The 13,573-nt window shown below is 36.9% G+C and overlaps 3 protein-coding genes across 4 annotated transcripts in view; all 3 read right to left on the reverse strand.

Annotated features, from left to right (window-relative positions):
- Positions 1–322: 322 nt before the first annotated feature.
- dph2 (diphthamide biosynthesis 2) lies at positions 323–4,044 on the reverse strand. Of its 2 annotated transcripts, XM_073835869.1 has the most exons (7): positions 3,971–4,044; positions 3,347–3,522; positions 3,138–3,250; positions 2,826–3,046; positions 1,697–2,380; positions 768–950; positions 323–648 (listed from the first exon to the last, which is right to left on the reverse strand). In XM_073835869.1, the coding sequence occupies exons 2-7, from the start codon at positions 3,497–3,499 to the stop codon at positions 500–502; spliced, it is 1,503 nt and encodes a 500-aa protein (XP_073691970.1). In that variant the 5' UTR covers positions 3,500–3,522; positions 3,971–4,044; the 3' UTR covers positions 323–499. The 2 variants fall into 2 exon arrangements, with proteins under 2 accessions (XP_073691970.1, XP_073691969.1); XM_073835868.1 differs by lacking the exon at positions 3,971–4,044 and having other exon boundaries at positions 3,347–3,938.
- Positions 4,045–4,819: 775 nt separating this feature from the next.
- On the reverse strand, positions 4,820–10,285 carry mcur1 (mitochondrial calcium uniporter regulator 1). The gene is made up of 9 exons (XM_073836936.1): positions 9,798–10,285; positions 9,572–9,691; positions 9,388–9,491; positions 8,952–9,053; positions 8,509–8,550; positions 8,295–8,366; positions 8,113–8,166; positions 7,915–8,029; positions 4,820–5,572 (listed from the first exon to the last, which is right to left on the reverse strand). The coding sequence occupies exons 1-9, from the start codon at positions 9,928–9,930 to the stop codon at positions 5,517–5,519; spliced, it is 798 nt and encodes a 265-aa protein (XP_073693037.1). The 5' UTR covers positions 9,931–10,285; the 3' UTR covers positions 4,820–5,516.
- A 281-nt stretch (positions 10,286–10,566) lies between these two features.
- The window catches only part of rgs9bp (regulator of G protein signaling 9 binding protein), a 3,997-nt gene continuing 990 nt past the window's right edge, over positions 10,567–13,573 (reverse strand). The window contains exons 2-3 of the mRNA XM_073836970.1: positions 13,256–13,562; positions 10,567–11,799 (exon numbers count right to left, since the gene is read on the reverse strand). Coding sequence (XP_073693071.1) covers positions 11,432–11,799; positions 13,256–13,562 — 675 coding nt within the window. The 3' untranslated portion in view covers positions 10,567–11,431. The remainder of the gene's footprint in view (positions 11,800–13,255; positions 13,563–13,573) is intronic.

Here is a 13,573-nt window from a genome sequence, read left to right on the forward strand (position 1 = left end):
TTTTTGACCATTAACAGAAGAAACACTCACCCTTATGAATGGAATTAAAGGGATAGTTCACCCAAAAATGAAAATTCTGTCATTAATTACTTACCATCATGTCGTTCCAAACCTGTAATATCTTTGTTAATGTTCGGAAGTCAAATTAAGATATTTCTGATGATATCTGAGAGCTTTCTGATCTTGCATAGACAGCAAAACAACTGACACATTCAAGACCCAGAAAGGTAGTAAAGACATCAATAAAATAGTCTTAAAAAATATTTTAATTTGTGTTTCAAAGATGAACAGTCTTACGGTTTGAAAACAACATGAGGGTGAGTAATTAATGACAGAATTTTTATTTTTGGCTCAAATATCCCTTTAATACATATTCCAAAAAGATGTATCTTTAGAATTACATCCTCTTCAATATATTGTGATTCATGTGTTGTAAGTGTTAAAGCAGTCCTTCGATGATTTCCTATGACAATCCAATAGTAAATGGCTGTTATGAGTTTTAAAGAGGAGTTGAAGCATCTTTATTTCCCACACCCTCCTCCTCATAAGCGATTGCAATGCCTCTCCGGCCTTCCACTGCTTTCACCACTGGCGTCTGCCCCAGTTTGGTCTCCAATCCCTGCCAACTACGACCAGCCAAAAATGATGCTGCAAAACAAAAAGATCAAAATTTTACTCTTAGCATTACTCAAACTTGTCAATATCAAGCTAATAAGCTGAAGAATTCCTCTTGCAACTGCAGTTCAGCATGGCCTGAGACTCAATACCTGCTGTGTTTGTATTAGCCACAGTGAGAGTCTGATTTCTCGGGACAAGTGATGTGCCATTTATGATCTCAGATGAGGTGGTGGAACAACTTCGCAGAGCTCCTGTGATTAGAGAGACATCTGTGGTCTCTTCCTCAATGGCAGACTGGTCTGATTCAGGAAAGCCCACATGACTGCTTCCACCTATAATATATATACATTTCTTATTAGATGCCAAGAGCAATACCATATATGGACAGGACACTGACTTTATTCAAAGCCCATATAGTATAAATATATTAAAGGGATAGTTCACACATCTTCATCTTCAGAACAAAAATTAAGATATTTTTGATGAAATCCGAGAGCTTTGTGACCCTGCATGGACACAAATGCAACTGATAGGTTCAAGGCCCAGAAAGGTAGTAAGGAACAAAACAGTCTATATGACATTAGTGGTTCAACCTTAATTTTATGATGCTATGAGAATACTTTTTGTGCGCAAAGAAAACAAATATATAACAACTTTAATCAAGTACTACAACACATTCTGTGTCAACTGACATGGAAGCAAAGTAACTGTTGAATAAAGTCATTATTTTTGTTTGTTTTTTGAGAACAGACAGTACTCTCGTAGCTTGATAAAATTAAGGTTGAACCACTGATGTCACATGGACTATTTTAACGATGTCTTTACTAACTTTCTGGGTCTTGAACGTGGTAGATATGTTACTGTCTATGCAGCGTCAGAAAGCTCTCGGATTTCATCAAAAATATCTTAATTTGTGTTCTGAAGATGAAAAAAGGTTTTACGAATTTGAAACAACATGAGAGTGAGTAATTAATGACAGAATTGACATTTTTAGGTGAACTATCCCTTTAAACAACACAATATCAACATTACAATACTTTTCTACTGCAGAATGATCTGTTGAAATGAGACAACATACCAGGCAGCAAATCTCTGAAGTCTGTGACATATTCTCCAGTCCACTCTCTGTGCTTATTGCAAGCCAATTCCATTTCAAAAGGAGTCACCACAGGTCTGTAGAATTCACTTGAATCCAGCAGTGAGTTCTCTGAACAAGCAACTAGCACGTAAACGTCAATTTCCAAGAAGTTAGCGAGTTTGGGAACATTGATCTTTCCCATAGCAAACATATAGCTTTTCTTGCCTGCTTTGTGAATAATGTCTTTTAGTTGCTCTATGATGGTCAGATAGTTGGCGACACCAAGAGTGCCCACCAAAATGCCCACCACACTGGCATCTTTGGCCCGCTCGATAGCATAATAGCGTTTCATCAACGCCTTGTTGATTTGAACTGATTCCACTCGGCCTGTGTGTGTTTCTGGGTTGAATGAGCTGAAGGCACAATGGTTCCAGGTCATCATGAAGTTTGTAAGAGTCAGGCCTTCCTGGCCAATGTAAAACATATTGTAATTATCAACACTCTGCCCCGCTTTTACACTAAACTGTCTGCCAAATTTAAAAACAATGCTATCATCCTGTGAATCTGTGTGATTATTATCCACACAGCTGTCCTGTATCAGCTCAGCACCAGAGGAATGATCCGTTTTTAGAAGAGAGATCACAACATTGGGGTAGATATCACACAAAAGCGTCCTGAGATCACCTGAGGAGAGATGAGAGCAATTAACTTCCAGCACACAACATTTGTGACCCTGGACCACAAAACCAGTCATAAGGGTCCATTTTAGATGTATGGTTTGTTAGGATAGGACAATATTTGGCCGAGATACAACTAATTTAAAATCTGGACTCTGAAAAACATCAAAATATTGAGAAAAATAAAGTCCACAATAAAGCTCTTAGCAATGCATATTACTAATCAAAAATGAGGTTTTGACGTATTTACCATAGGAAATGTACAAAATATTTTCATGGAACATGATCATTACTTAATATCCTAATAAAAAATAAAGAATTTTGACCCATACAATGTATTGTTGGCTATTGCTACAATTATACCTGCGCTACTTACGATTGGTTTTGTGGTCCAGGGTGACATTTGGTTTTTTAAACATTACCATAGATTTAGCAGAAACAATAACAATTACCTATAGCGTGTGAATAGGTGACATCATACAGCACGATGACATGACTTTGGGGATCAAGGTAAAGCTCTTTGAAAGCTGCAGCACACTGCTGGACATCAATAGGTATTTTACCAAACACATACAGAAGCGGTAGTCTTCTGCATGGGCTGAGGCAAGATGGTCCATAATGCACTATACAGTCCGCTTTTACATGTTCTGCCGCTACCTCATCCACACAACAGCTGAAAAGAAAGGCACACAAAATGAATCTGCGGTAGTTGCTTTGGATAAAAACATCCACTAAAATGAACATAAATGAAATGGGTTTCTTACCTGCCATAGGATGTGTCTCCTAAAATGAACGTCTTGGCTTTGGTTTCTTTCTCTATTTCGGTTGAGACCCGGACTGCATCAGGCAGGAGTTCATCTGGAAACTGTAAAGCTACCTGTGATAAAAACAAGACATTTTGATGCCCTAAATAGATTTGTTGGGTCCATGGTTTGGTTAAACAAGAAAGGTGACTATAAAGATGTTGTCTTGCCTTTTTGAATTGATTACTGGTGATAAAATGACTTGTCTCTGCTATCTGATATAGCTGAGCCAAATTTCCAGCAAGGCTGGTTGTCGTGATGGTGGACACATTGACAGTGCGCTGAAGAACTGCCTCACTGCTGCTACTGAAAGCATCTGTCATCTTCTCTCAGGAGTACTCTGGGTCTAAACACAGTCAAGACTTATAATCAAGCAATAAGCAGTATTACATTTTTTACACTGCAGGAAATACCAAACATATCAAGGCAATTAATCATTACCCACAACAGCACACAATCTAATATTTTACTTTTATCTAACCATAACAGTAGCTCGAATCTGTCATTAAAGGCCTGGGATATTTACAGACTTTAACATTGTCATGACTTTGGCTTTCATGTAAGTGAATCACATTTTTATTTAAATATATACCTGATATGTCTTCCTACTTTGAAGACAGTCAACAGGATATCGTTATATCTAATACATTATACAGTCTAACAAGCTGGAAGTTGCTATACGAATTTCTTAAAGCAGCTAAAACTAGTCAAGCGATGGATAAATTAATCTTATAACTGAATATGCGTGCAGTCAAATAACATATTACAATTAACCACAACAAAACGCAACATACCAAAACACAGATGCACACTGCATATTACTTTCCACGTGAGCTTGCGGAACACTGTACGCTTTTCTTCATCGTTTATTCCTCTGACTTGGGTTCATCATTCTGCCCTCTAGTGTCCTGGAGACACTGCGAATGACAACTTTCATATTTGACTTCACAAAGAATGTACACAAAGAAAATTCAATAATTAAAGACTAATGTTTATTAATTAGAATACCTGTGCCATACATTGAATCATAACCATATTACAATAAAATATCTACACTTTTTTTGTACATCTTGTGCGTTTTAATTTCTCCCCTCTCATCATGTTTTCAACATGTAATGAAATCATTTTGACAAATACATGTACTGTAATCCTTAAATCACTACTAAAACCACCCAAGGCACTTTATTTAACATCATACAAGAGTTTGTCAGAGCTTTGTAACAGCTGTACCAATGTTCAGTATAACGGCACTATTACTTCTGACAGTGTTTAAACATGCAGTGTTTTTTACTGGTTTTGGGATCGGTAAGAATTTTAATGTTTTTTAAAGAACTTTCTTATGCTCATCAAGGCTTTATTTAATAAAAAATCCAGAAAAAAACGTAATATTGTGAAATATTTTTGAAATGTAAAATTACAGTTTTCTATGTGAATACATTTAAAATGTTTATTCCTGTAATGCAAAGCTGAATTTTCAGCATAATTACTCCAGTCTTCAGTGGCACATGGTCCTTCAGAAATCATTCTAACATGCTGATTTATTATCAATGTAAAAAAACAGATGTGCTGCTTAATATTTTGTTGGAAGCTGTGAGTTTGGGGTCAGGCAATTTTTATTATTTCTTTTTTTTTTTTGAAAGAAATTTATGCTTTAATTTAGCAAGGATGTGTTAAATTGATAAAAAAAGTGATAGCAAAGACTTCTATTGCATCTATTGAACAAATGCTGTTCTTTTAAACTTTTTCTATTTTAACTGTAATGGCTGATGAAAATTCATCTTTGGATCACAGGAATAAATTATATTTTAAAATATATTAAAATAGAAAACCTTTTTTAAACTGTAATGATATTTAACAATATTACATTTTTTCTGTATTTTGATCAAGTAAATGTAGCTTTGATGAGCATAAGAAAATTCTTTTAGAAACATTAAAAATCTTACTGATCCTAAACTTTTGAATGGCACTGTAAAAATGTGAAATCATCTGATGCACAACATAAACAAATGCAAAGTTAATAGCAAGAAATGGCTGTGTTTATTTTTTAAGTGTATATGTATGTGGTTGCATGAATCATTGATTCATAAAATACTTTGCACCTTCCTTGGTATTTAACTGTGTACTGTGTTGTCTTGGCTTCATTCAACTTTTAATAAGAATAAACGTCATGAATTAATGCAAGATGCTGCACTATGTAGGCACTATCTGGGTATGGACATATTATGTATTTTAAAAGAACTTGATATAATAATGCAGGAATGAACATTTGCTCCTACGGGATCTTCTTATGACCCAAGGCTGATGAAACGTTTTCTTAGGAAGAACAATGTCTGTCGACGTTTACATCCATATCCGATAGAATCCAAGTACAACTGTGAGACACGTGAATACTGAACCTAGAAGAATTACAAAAATAAAGCATAAATAAATACTGAAACGGTCTCTTACTAACTTGTACTTTGAGTTACTTCATAAATTAATATGTTAGTGAACATTCATCTTGACTTCTGAATCTGTATGGAATAGAACAAGGACATTCTGTGGCCATGTGTAAATATGTTTACCAAGACCAGTGGTGGAAATCTATTTAAGTTAGTGATAACTCAAGTGCACAAACAAGGAAAATAAATAAAATATTTCATACAGTGTTTGGAAAAAACAAACATGTTGTGTGTAGACATGATGTGACAAATAGTATAAACATACAATATACAGACATCACATGGTCAGACATCATACAAACATACTACTTATGTATAATTTGAAACTGCTACAGCATCAGGGAAGATGCATGGTCATAATAATTAGCATTATTTTAACATTATATTTCCTTAAAGTAGACAATCTAATCTACCATTTAATAATTATGCTCAATAATAATTTTCAGCCTCATTTCTGACTTCAAGAAAAAAAAACCTGAAGACTGTTTACATTAGGGGTCGATTATCTGTGCCGATATTAAACATTTTAATGGTTATCGGTATCGGCCATTATCAAAACCGATTTGCCTATAACATAATTTAAAAGCATTTAAAGAAAGTTTTTGTCAGAAACCTTGTAATTCTTAATTTTGACATTACTTTTCATTTTTACACCAGGCATATACAGTCAAGGCCTCTGGCAAATTCTGACTTAAAGTTACTTTTATTCAACCAGCAAGATTTTTTTTTATTAGAAATGACACAGACATCTCCCAGAAGTAATGAGATGATTTACAAGAGGCATCATTGTGGAAAAAAATTACTACTCATCTTTTATTTACATTTGAACAAAAAGTGTCATCTCCAAAATTATTAATACCCTTCTCAATAATCGATAGAAAAGCCTTTATTGGCTATTACAGCAATCAAACACTTCCTATAATTGCTGACCAGCTTTTTGTATGTCTCCACTGGTATTTTTGCCCATTCATGTTTAGCAATTAGCTCCAACTCTTTCAGTTTGGAGGGTCTCTTTGCCATCACCCTGATCTTTAGCTCCCTCCACAGATTCTCAATTGGATTTAAGTCAGGACTCTGGCTGGGCCACTGCAAAACGTTAGTGTTTTTGTCTGCTAACCATTTCTTCCCCACTTTTGCTGTGTGTTTTGGGTCGTTGTCGTGCTGAAATGTCCACTGGTGCCAAAGGCCAAGCCCCCCCCCCCCCCCCCCCCCAAAACATTAGGTTTCCACCACCATGTTTGACAGTGGGGATGGTGTTCTTAGGGTTGAAGGCTTTTCCTTTTTTACACCAAATGAAGGCTACATCAATGTGGCCAAATAATCAAATTTTTGTTTCATCTGACCATAAAACAGAAGACCAGATTCTTTCTTCTTTGTCCAGATGAGCATTTGCAAAAGCCAAGCGGGCTTTTGTGTGCCTTATCTGGAGAAGTGGTGTCCTCCTTGGTCTGCATCTGTGGAACCCAGTGGTGTGCAGTGTCCGTTGGACTGTCTGCCTTGAGTTTTGCCACCAGCAGAGCCCAGATTCATCAGGACTATGGTGGTGATCCTTGGATTAAATTTTTTTTACCTCTCTCACTATCCTCCTGGCCAGCACAGGTGTCACTTTTGGCTTCCAACCACGTCCTCTGAGATTTTTCACAGTGCGGAACGTCTTGTATTGTTTTAATAATACTTTGCACTGCAGCCACTGGAACTTCAAAACATTTAGATATGGTCTTATAGCTGTTTCCTGACTTGTGAACAGCCACAATGTGCAGCTGCAGGTCCTCAGTGAGCACCTTTGTCTTAGCCATGACTGTCCAAAAAAACAACAGCAGAGAGCTTGTTTTTCACCTGCTGAGTTGATTAAAACAGCTGAATCAGGGTAATTAGGATGCTTTAGAACAGCTTGGACTATTTGGAATGGTATAAAACTTTGGATTTTCCCATAGACTGTGACAGTTTGCAAAGGGTATAAATAATTTTGGACATGCCACTTTTTGTTCAAATGTAAATAAAAGCTGAGAAATATTTTTTTCCACACTGATGCCTCTTGTACATCGTCTTATTATCTTTTGGGAGAAGCCTGTGTCATTTCCGGTCTGGTTGAATAAAAGTAACTTTAAGTCAGAATTTGCCAGGGGTATGAATAATTTCAGGCTTGACTGTATATCTTTTTAAAATATCGGTCTGCTTGATCTGTAATAACTGGTTTGGCATCAGCCCTGATAACACATATCAACCCCTAGTTTGCATAATCCAACAGGTGTACTTTTCCTTTTCAAATTGCAAATGTGAGATCTTGACATTTTTACCTGCCAGATATTTGATTGTATCCAGTTTATGTGACTCCAGCAAAGTCTTCAGGCCAGCCACTTCTGTGTCAATTTTCATGTTGGTCTGTGACACGTGACGATCCTGCTCAGAATACTAAGAAAAATAGAATCCAGTTACAAAAAATTTCACACAAAAAAAATCAAGACAATATTTTCCTAAACACTGGTATGTCTCACCATTTCCATCAGTTCATTCCTGGTCCCAATAAGCTTTTTCTCAAAGTCTGCCGTCTGTACCAAGAACAAACACATCTTAAATGCCAGCTATAACTCAAATTACTAACAAATCTATGAATTTCACAGACGGTGAAGCTTCCAAATTGGTTTTACTAGTGACTCATTATTTTCCATGTACTTACCAACTCCTTCACACGGCTTTTTTCTATATTCAAATCCAAAATGGCATCTGCACGCCTTTTGTTTATTACATCCTGCAGCACAAGACAAAAATAAAACTACAATGAATATAATACAAAGTAAAGATGTATGTTTAAGAACTGTGTATGCCACAGTGACAAGGTCAGAATAGCAAAGCAAAACCTTTTTTCATTAAAAATGAGTTCATTGACTTACAGTGAGTTGTATCCTTAGCTGTAATAGCTCAACCTTGATTTTCTATAAAATGATTAAGATAATATTTCTTTATTAGGTGACTGTACAAAGCTGTTAAAAAGTAAAATAGCTATCATTTATTTGAATTTACCAAGATAATAGAGACAAACTTCAGAAAGAGAGGCTTATAATTATATACATAAACTACCATTCAAAAGTTTTTTTTTTAAATTAAATTAATACTTTTATTGAGCAAGGATGCATTAAATTGCTTAAAACACATTTATATTTCATGAACACTAAATCAGCATATCAGAGTGATTTCTGAAATACGGTGTGATACTGAAGACTTAATTAATGGCTGCTGAAAATTAATCTTTGCCAAAAACATATGTATTTTGATCAAATAAATGCAGCCTTGGTGAGCATTAGAGATGATAATAGATTGCACAGCACAACCTCACCTCATTCTCTGCAAGTAATGCTGAGAATTCACTCTTTTCCAGAATGATCATGTCCTTTTTCACAGCAGCAATATGAGACATGACTTTCTGTAACATGATTTCCTGTCAAATAAAACTGGTTAAGTAAAGTAAATGACCTCTTTGACCTGGGCCGACATGAGGGAAGTTGTATAGACAACAACAGAGACATTTTTAATGTGTATAATAAAAACATCACACCATAATCAACTTTGGTAATTGTTTGCTAACTTTTTGCTAACTTTTGCCATGAATCTGACAGTCACTTACACCACAAATTATTTATCAAAAGTTGAATACACAAAGAGAGCTCTGGATCACCTCACATTAGCTAATTCAATAAATGATAGTCACAGCCTCACAGGTAATGCGTCCACTTCAATAATCAGAGCAGCATGGAAGGACAATGAAAACTCACCTGCTGCGTTTTGGTAGCCATGTCACCATACATAACATCCATGTTTGAATTTGTGATATTTACCATCATATTGACAATTACCTCTGCCTGCTGGGTTATAAAACCTGAAAGGACACATAACATTTTGATGAATAATTGAAATTAAAATTATATTGGAATTAGAAGACAGTACAATAAATCTTACCGCTTTCCTCAAGCAGTTGAACCATTGCATGAGTATCAAAAAATAACTTTCTATTGCCAGACTTAGCGATGTCTGATTTTTTCAGGTCGTACTGTAGAGTTTTAACTGAGGTGCTTAACTCTGAAATACAATGGGGAACAATTATTAAGTACAATATGCAAATAATACATAAATGTACGCACACACACACACACACACACACACACACACACACACACACACACACCTCTGACCAATGTGCGCGAACCTCTCAGCAATCCAACAGACTCCGTGTCAGACCTTAAATAATAATTAGTCCTTATTCCGTTAAATCCATTTCTAATCACAGAGATTAGATGTCTGCTGTGTGCAGACCTCATTCTGCTAAAAATAAGCACTTGTGTATATAAAGAATAAAATCTGTGGAGGACTTTAAAATGTTGCGGGATCGCGGCGGTACGAGACCTGATGTGACCGCATGATCTTGCTTTTCTCCTCTGTATTCGTCCCCTCAAGTCAGTACATAAAAAAACACAAAGCTTCTTCAATTCTGAAATAACTCAGAAAAACTGTATATAACTGTAACACAGTGTGTGTTTTTACTACAATAAGATCTCTAGAGCTTTCCAAACTTTCTTCCTTTCTGTGTGACAGATCCAACCACCTCTGTCAAACTTCCTGTAACAGAGAGCGTAAACAATGACGTTTCACGTACACATGTTGGTTAATACAAAACGGACGTACGTTCTGAACGTAAGCACGTCATGAAGTTTATCCTAATTCTACCCAATTATTACAAAATTAAGTATTTTATTGTGAAGTGAAGAGAGTTGCGTTGTGTGTGCGTGACCTTGTTTTTAAAACCTGATGGGAATTAAACCTGAATACAAGCTTATAAAAAGTTTCCTGTGAGGGGCAGGTTTAGGTGTAGGGTTGTTGTAGGCAGGGCGATACAATATACAGTTTATACAATATAAAAAAAACATTATGCCAATGGAGAGTCCCCACAAGGATAGCATATTCTGTTTTTTTTAAATGCATTTATTTATTTATTTGTTTGTTTATTTTACAAAATATAATATTCATGAGATATTTTAAAGTGAAGACATTACAGTGAATGAAGGAAAACAAAAGGATGATCAAACATTGTCTCAAAATGCTCTGTAGAACAACGTCATTGGAATAACCTTTTTAAACAAGCAACCTTCAAACTGAGGCAATTACAATATTTCAATATTTTTCTGTAAACTTTTTCTTACCTATATTTTATTATCAACTAACTCCTACTTGTTCATAATTAGTGACTAAGTATTAACAATTCTATTGTTTCTGGCTATTGTAATGAGTTTCTAAACATTTGATGCGAACAATAATTAAAAGTCACAATAGATAAAAACATGTGGATAACATATTAAAGCCCTGCGTATCTGTTGGCGGCGTTTTGAGAAGACATTACAGATTTGCTAGGTAATAGTTAAAGGATTACATGTTGTGTGAGTGTTGATACTGTATTCATTATAGTCAAAAACTAAAACAGATGATGAGTAAAGTTCTGAAGATATGACATGAACCATCCTAGAAAGGAGAACTTGTGTTTAGACACAGCATCCTAAAAGTACATCAGTATATCAGACTTTCCAAATGTCACATTTCAGTTCTGCATCAGAGCGAAGATTTATTCATCATGCTTTCTTTTGCTATAAAAGATCACACACCCAGAGTTAATGGCAAAGTTTTTTGATTTGTAAAAAGGACTCACATGGCTCTGTTAAGATCAACAGTAAGGAACTGTCACATAGTTAGTAAGTACACAGACTGTTGATGTTTGGCTGAACACAACTAAAGAGAGCTCTCTCAAAAAATATCACAAGCGATAAGACTTCAGACCAGGAACACCACACACACTGATAGCACCACAGCAAAGATAGCCACACCGCACAGAATCATTACTGCAAACATCTGGCTGCGACCGCAAAAGCCCTGAGCTGCCTCTTCGTCGATTGACAGCAGCGCTAGCGAGGCGCTGTCAGTGCTAACAGGGTCAGCATACTGAGGACCCAGTGCTTCCACTGTCCAGCGCAGCACATTGACCTTCATCTCCATGTCCTCCAGTGTACGGTCCACCTGTGCGATCTCTTGCTCCAGCTGACTCTGCTCCTGACCCTCCATGCTGGATGTCTGGGTACCGTCACCTGCCTCCTTCAGGTCAGGCAGGCTCAAGGCCCGTGCCGCCACCTCTGTTGTCCCCCCTGCTTAAGCAAACACTTGTATCAGGCTTATTACAGGGCTGTGACAGTTTACATTACACTTACATTTAGACATTTAACAGACACTTTTATCAAGAGCGACTTACAAAAGAGGACAAAATGAAAGCAATCAAAAAACAACAAAAGAGCAAGTCTCATTTAGCCTAACATAATATAATAAAAAAAATAGATAGAATAAAAAAAAGAAAAAGCAAGCTAGTGTTAGATGCCTAAAATAGATAGATAGAATACAACAAGAACAGAGAAGCAAGTGTTAGTTTTGTTTAAAGAAAACAAGCAGTAAATTAATAGAGAATAAGTCTAAAAGGGCATTTTTTTTTCTTTTTTAGAATAGAATAGAGGGTGCTAGAGTTAGAGGGTCAAATAAAGATGGAAGAGATGTGTTTTTAGCCTATTCTTGAAGATGGCTAAGGACTCAGCTGTTCGGATTGTGTTGGCAGGTTATTCCACCAGAATGTGAAAGCGATTTTGTGCCTCTTTGGGATGGCACAATAATGTGCCGTTCACTTGCAGAACGCAAGCTTCTAGAGGGCACATAAGTCTGAAGTAATGAATTTAGGTAAAGGGGTGCAGAGCCAGTGGTGGTTTTGTAGGCAAACAATAATGCCTTGAATTTTATGCGAGCAGCTACTGGTAGCCAGTGCAAATTGATGAAGAGAGGTGTGACGTGTTCTTTTCGGCTCATTAAAAATTAATCTTGCAGTCGCATTCCGGATTAATTGTAAAGGTTTGATAGAACTGGCTGGAAGACCTGCCAAATAAACATTGCAATAGTCCAGCCTGGACAGAACAAGAGCGTGAACAATGAGTTGTGAAGCATGTTCCAAAAAAAAAGGGCCTGATCTTCCTGATGTTGAATAAAGCAAATCTGCAGGACCGGGCAGTTTTAGCAATGTGGTCTGAGAAAGTCAGCTGATCATAAATTACAACTCCAAGGTTTCTGGCTGACTCTTTTGGAGTTTAGGCTGATGTGCCTAACTGGATGGTGAAATTGTGATGAAGCGATGGGTTAGATGGAACCACCGGCAGTTCTGTTGTGGCAAGGTTGAGTTGAAGATAACGGTCCTTGATCCAGCAAGAAATGTCTTGAAATGTTAAACAAGCTGACATCCGAGCAGCTATCGTCGGGTCATCAGGATGGAATGAGAGGTAGAGTTGGGTGTCATCAGTGATATGAAAAGCCATGTTTCTGAATGACAGAACCTAGTGATGCCATGTAGACAGTAAAAGAAGTGGTCCAAGAACTGAACCCTGAGGTACTCCAGTAGCTAGATTTGGATACCTCACTTCTCCAAGAAACCTTGAAGGACCTATCTGAGAGGTAAGACTCAAACCACTGAAGTGCAGATCCCTTTACCTTTCACCTTTACTTTTCATATGTTTGAGGAATGTACAGAAGTTACTTTGTCACTAGCTATTCTTAAATAATTATGCTTACCCTGTATGCCTGTTTGCACCATGGTACTGTTACTGGCCAGGGAAAAGTGTTTAGCCATGGTGAAAACCTTGCACATATCTGCATGTAAGAGCTCCAGACAAGAGGAGAATGCCACCCACAGCAGCTCTGTTTCCTTCCTCTCAGCCTCTGGTAATGTTTTATCCCTCAGTCGGGTTGTCAGGTGGTTTCGGCAGGACAGAGCAAGTGTCTGTGCTCGCTCTCGTGTTTGCCGAAGATCGCGTCGTAGGCTGGAGTTGTCCGTGCATCCACCAACACAGGAGGCCAAATGCCGATAACATGCCACCACCTGAAGTAGAT

This window comes from Garra rufa, chromosome 3 (genome assembly GCF_049309525.1).
Source record: "Garra rufa chromosome 3, GarRuf1.0, whole genome shotgun sequence".
Lineage (NCBI taxonomy): Eukaryota > Metazoa > Chordata > Actinopteri > Cypriniformes > Cyprinidae > Garra > Garra rufa.

Coding starts and splice junctions, on each gene's coding strand:
- dph2 (XM_073835869.1), bottom strand. CDS start 3,499: ATGACAGATGCTTTCAGTAGCAGCAGTGAGGCAGTTCTTCAGCGCACT. Junction 3,251..3,346: donor CCAGTAATCAATTCAAAAAG/GCAAGACAACAT, acceptor TTTTTATCACAG/GTAGCTTTACAGTTTCCAGA. Junction 3,047..3,137: donor GGAGACACATCCTATGGCAG/GTAAGAAACCCA, acceptor CTTTCTTTTCAG/CTGTTGTGTGGATGAGGTAG.
- mcur1 (XM_073836936.1), bottom strand. CDS start 9,930: ATGAGGTCTGCACACAGCAGACATCTAATCTCTGTGATTAGAAATGGA. Junction 9,054..9,387: donor TGGCTACCAAAACGCAGCAG/GTGAGTTTTCAT, acceptor TTTATTTGACAG/GAAATCATGTTACAGAAAGT. Junction 8,551..8,951: donor CATTACTTGCAGAGAATGAG/GTGAGGTTGTGC, acceptor ATCATTTTATAG/AAAATCAAGGTTGAGCTATT.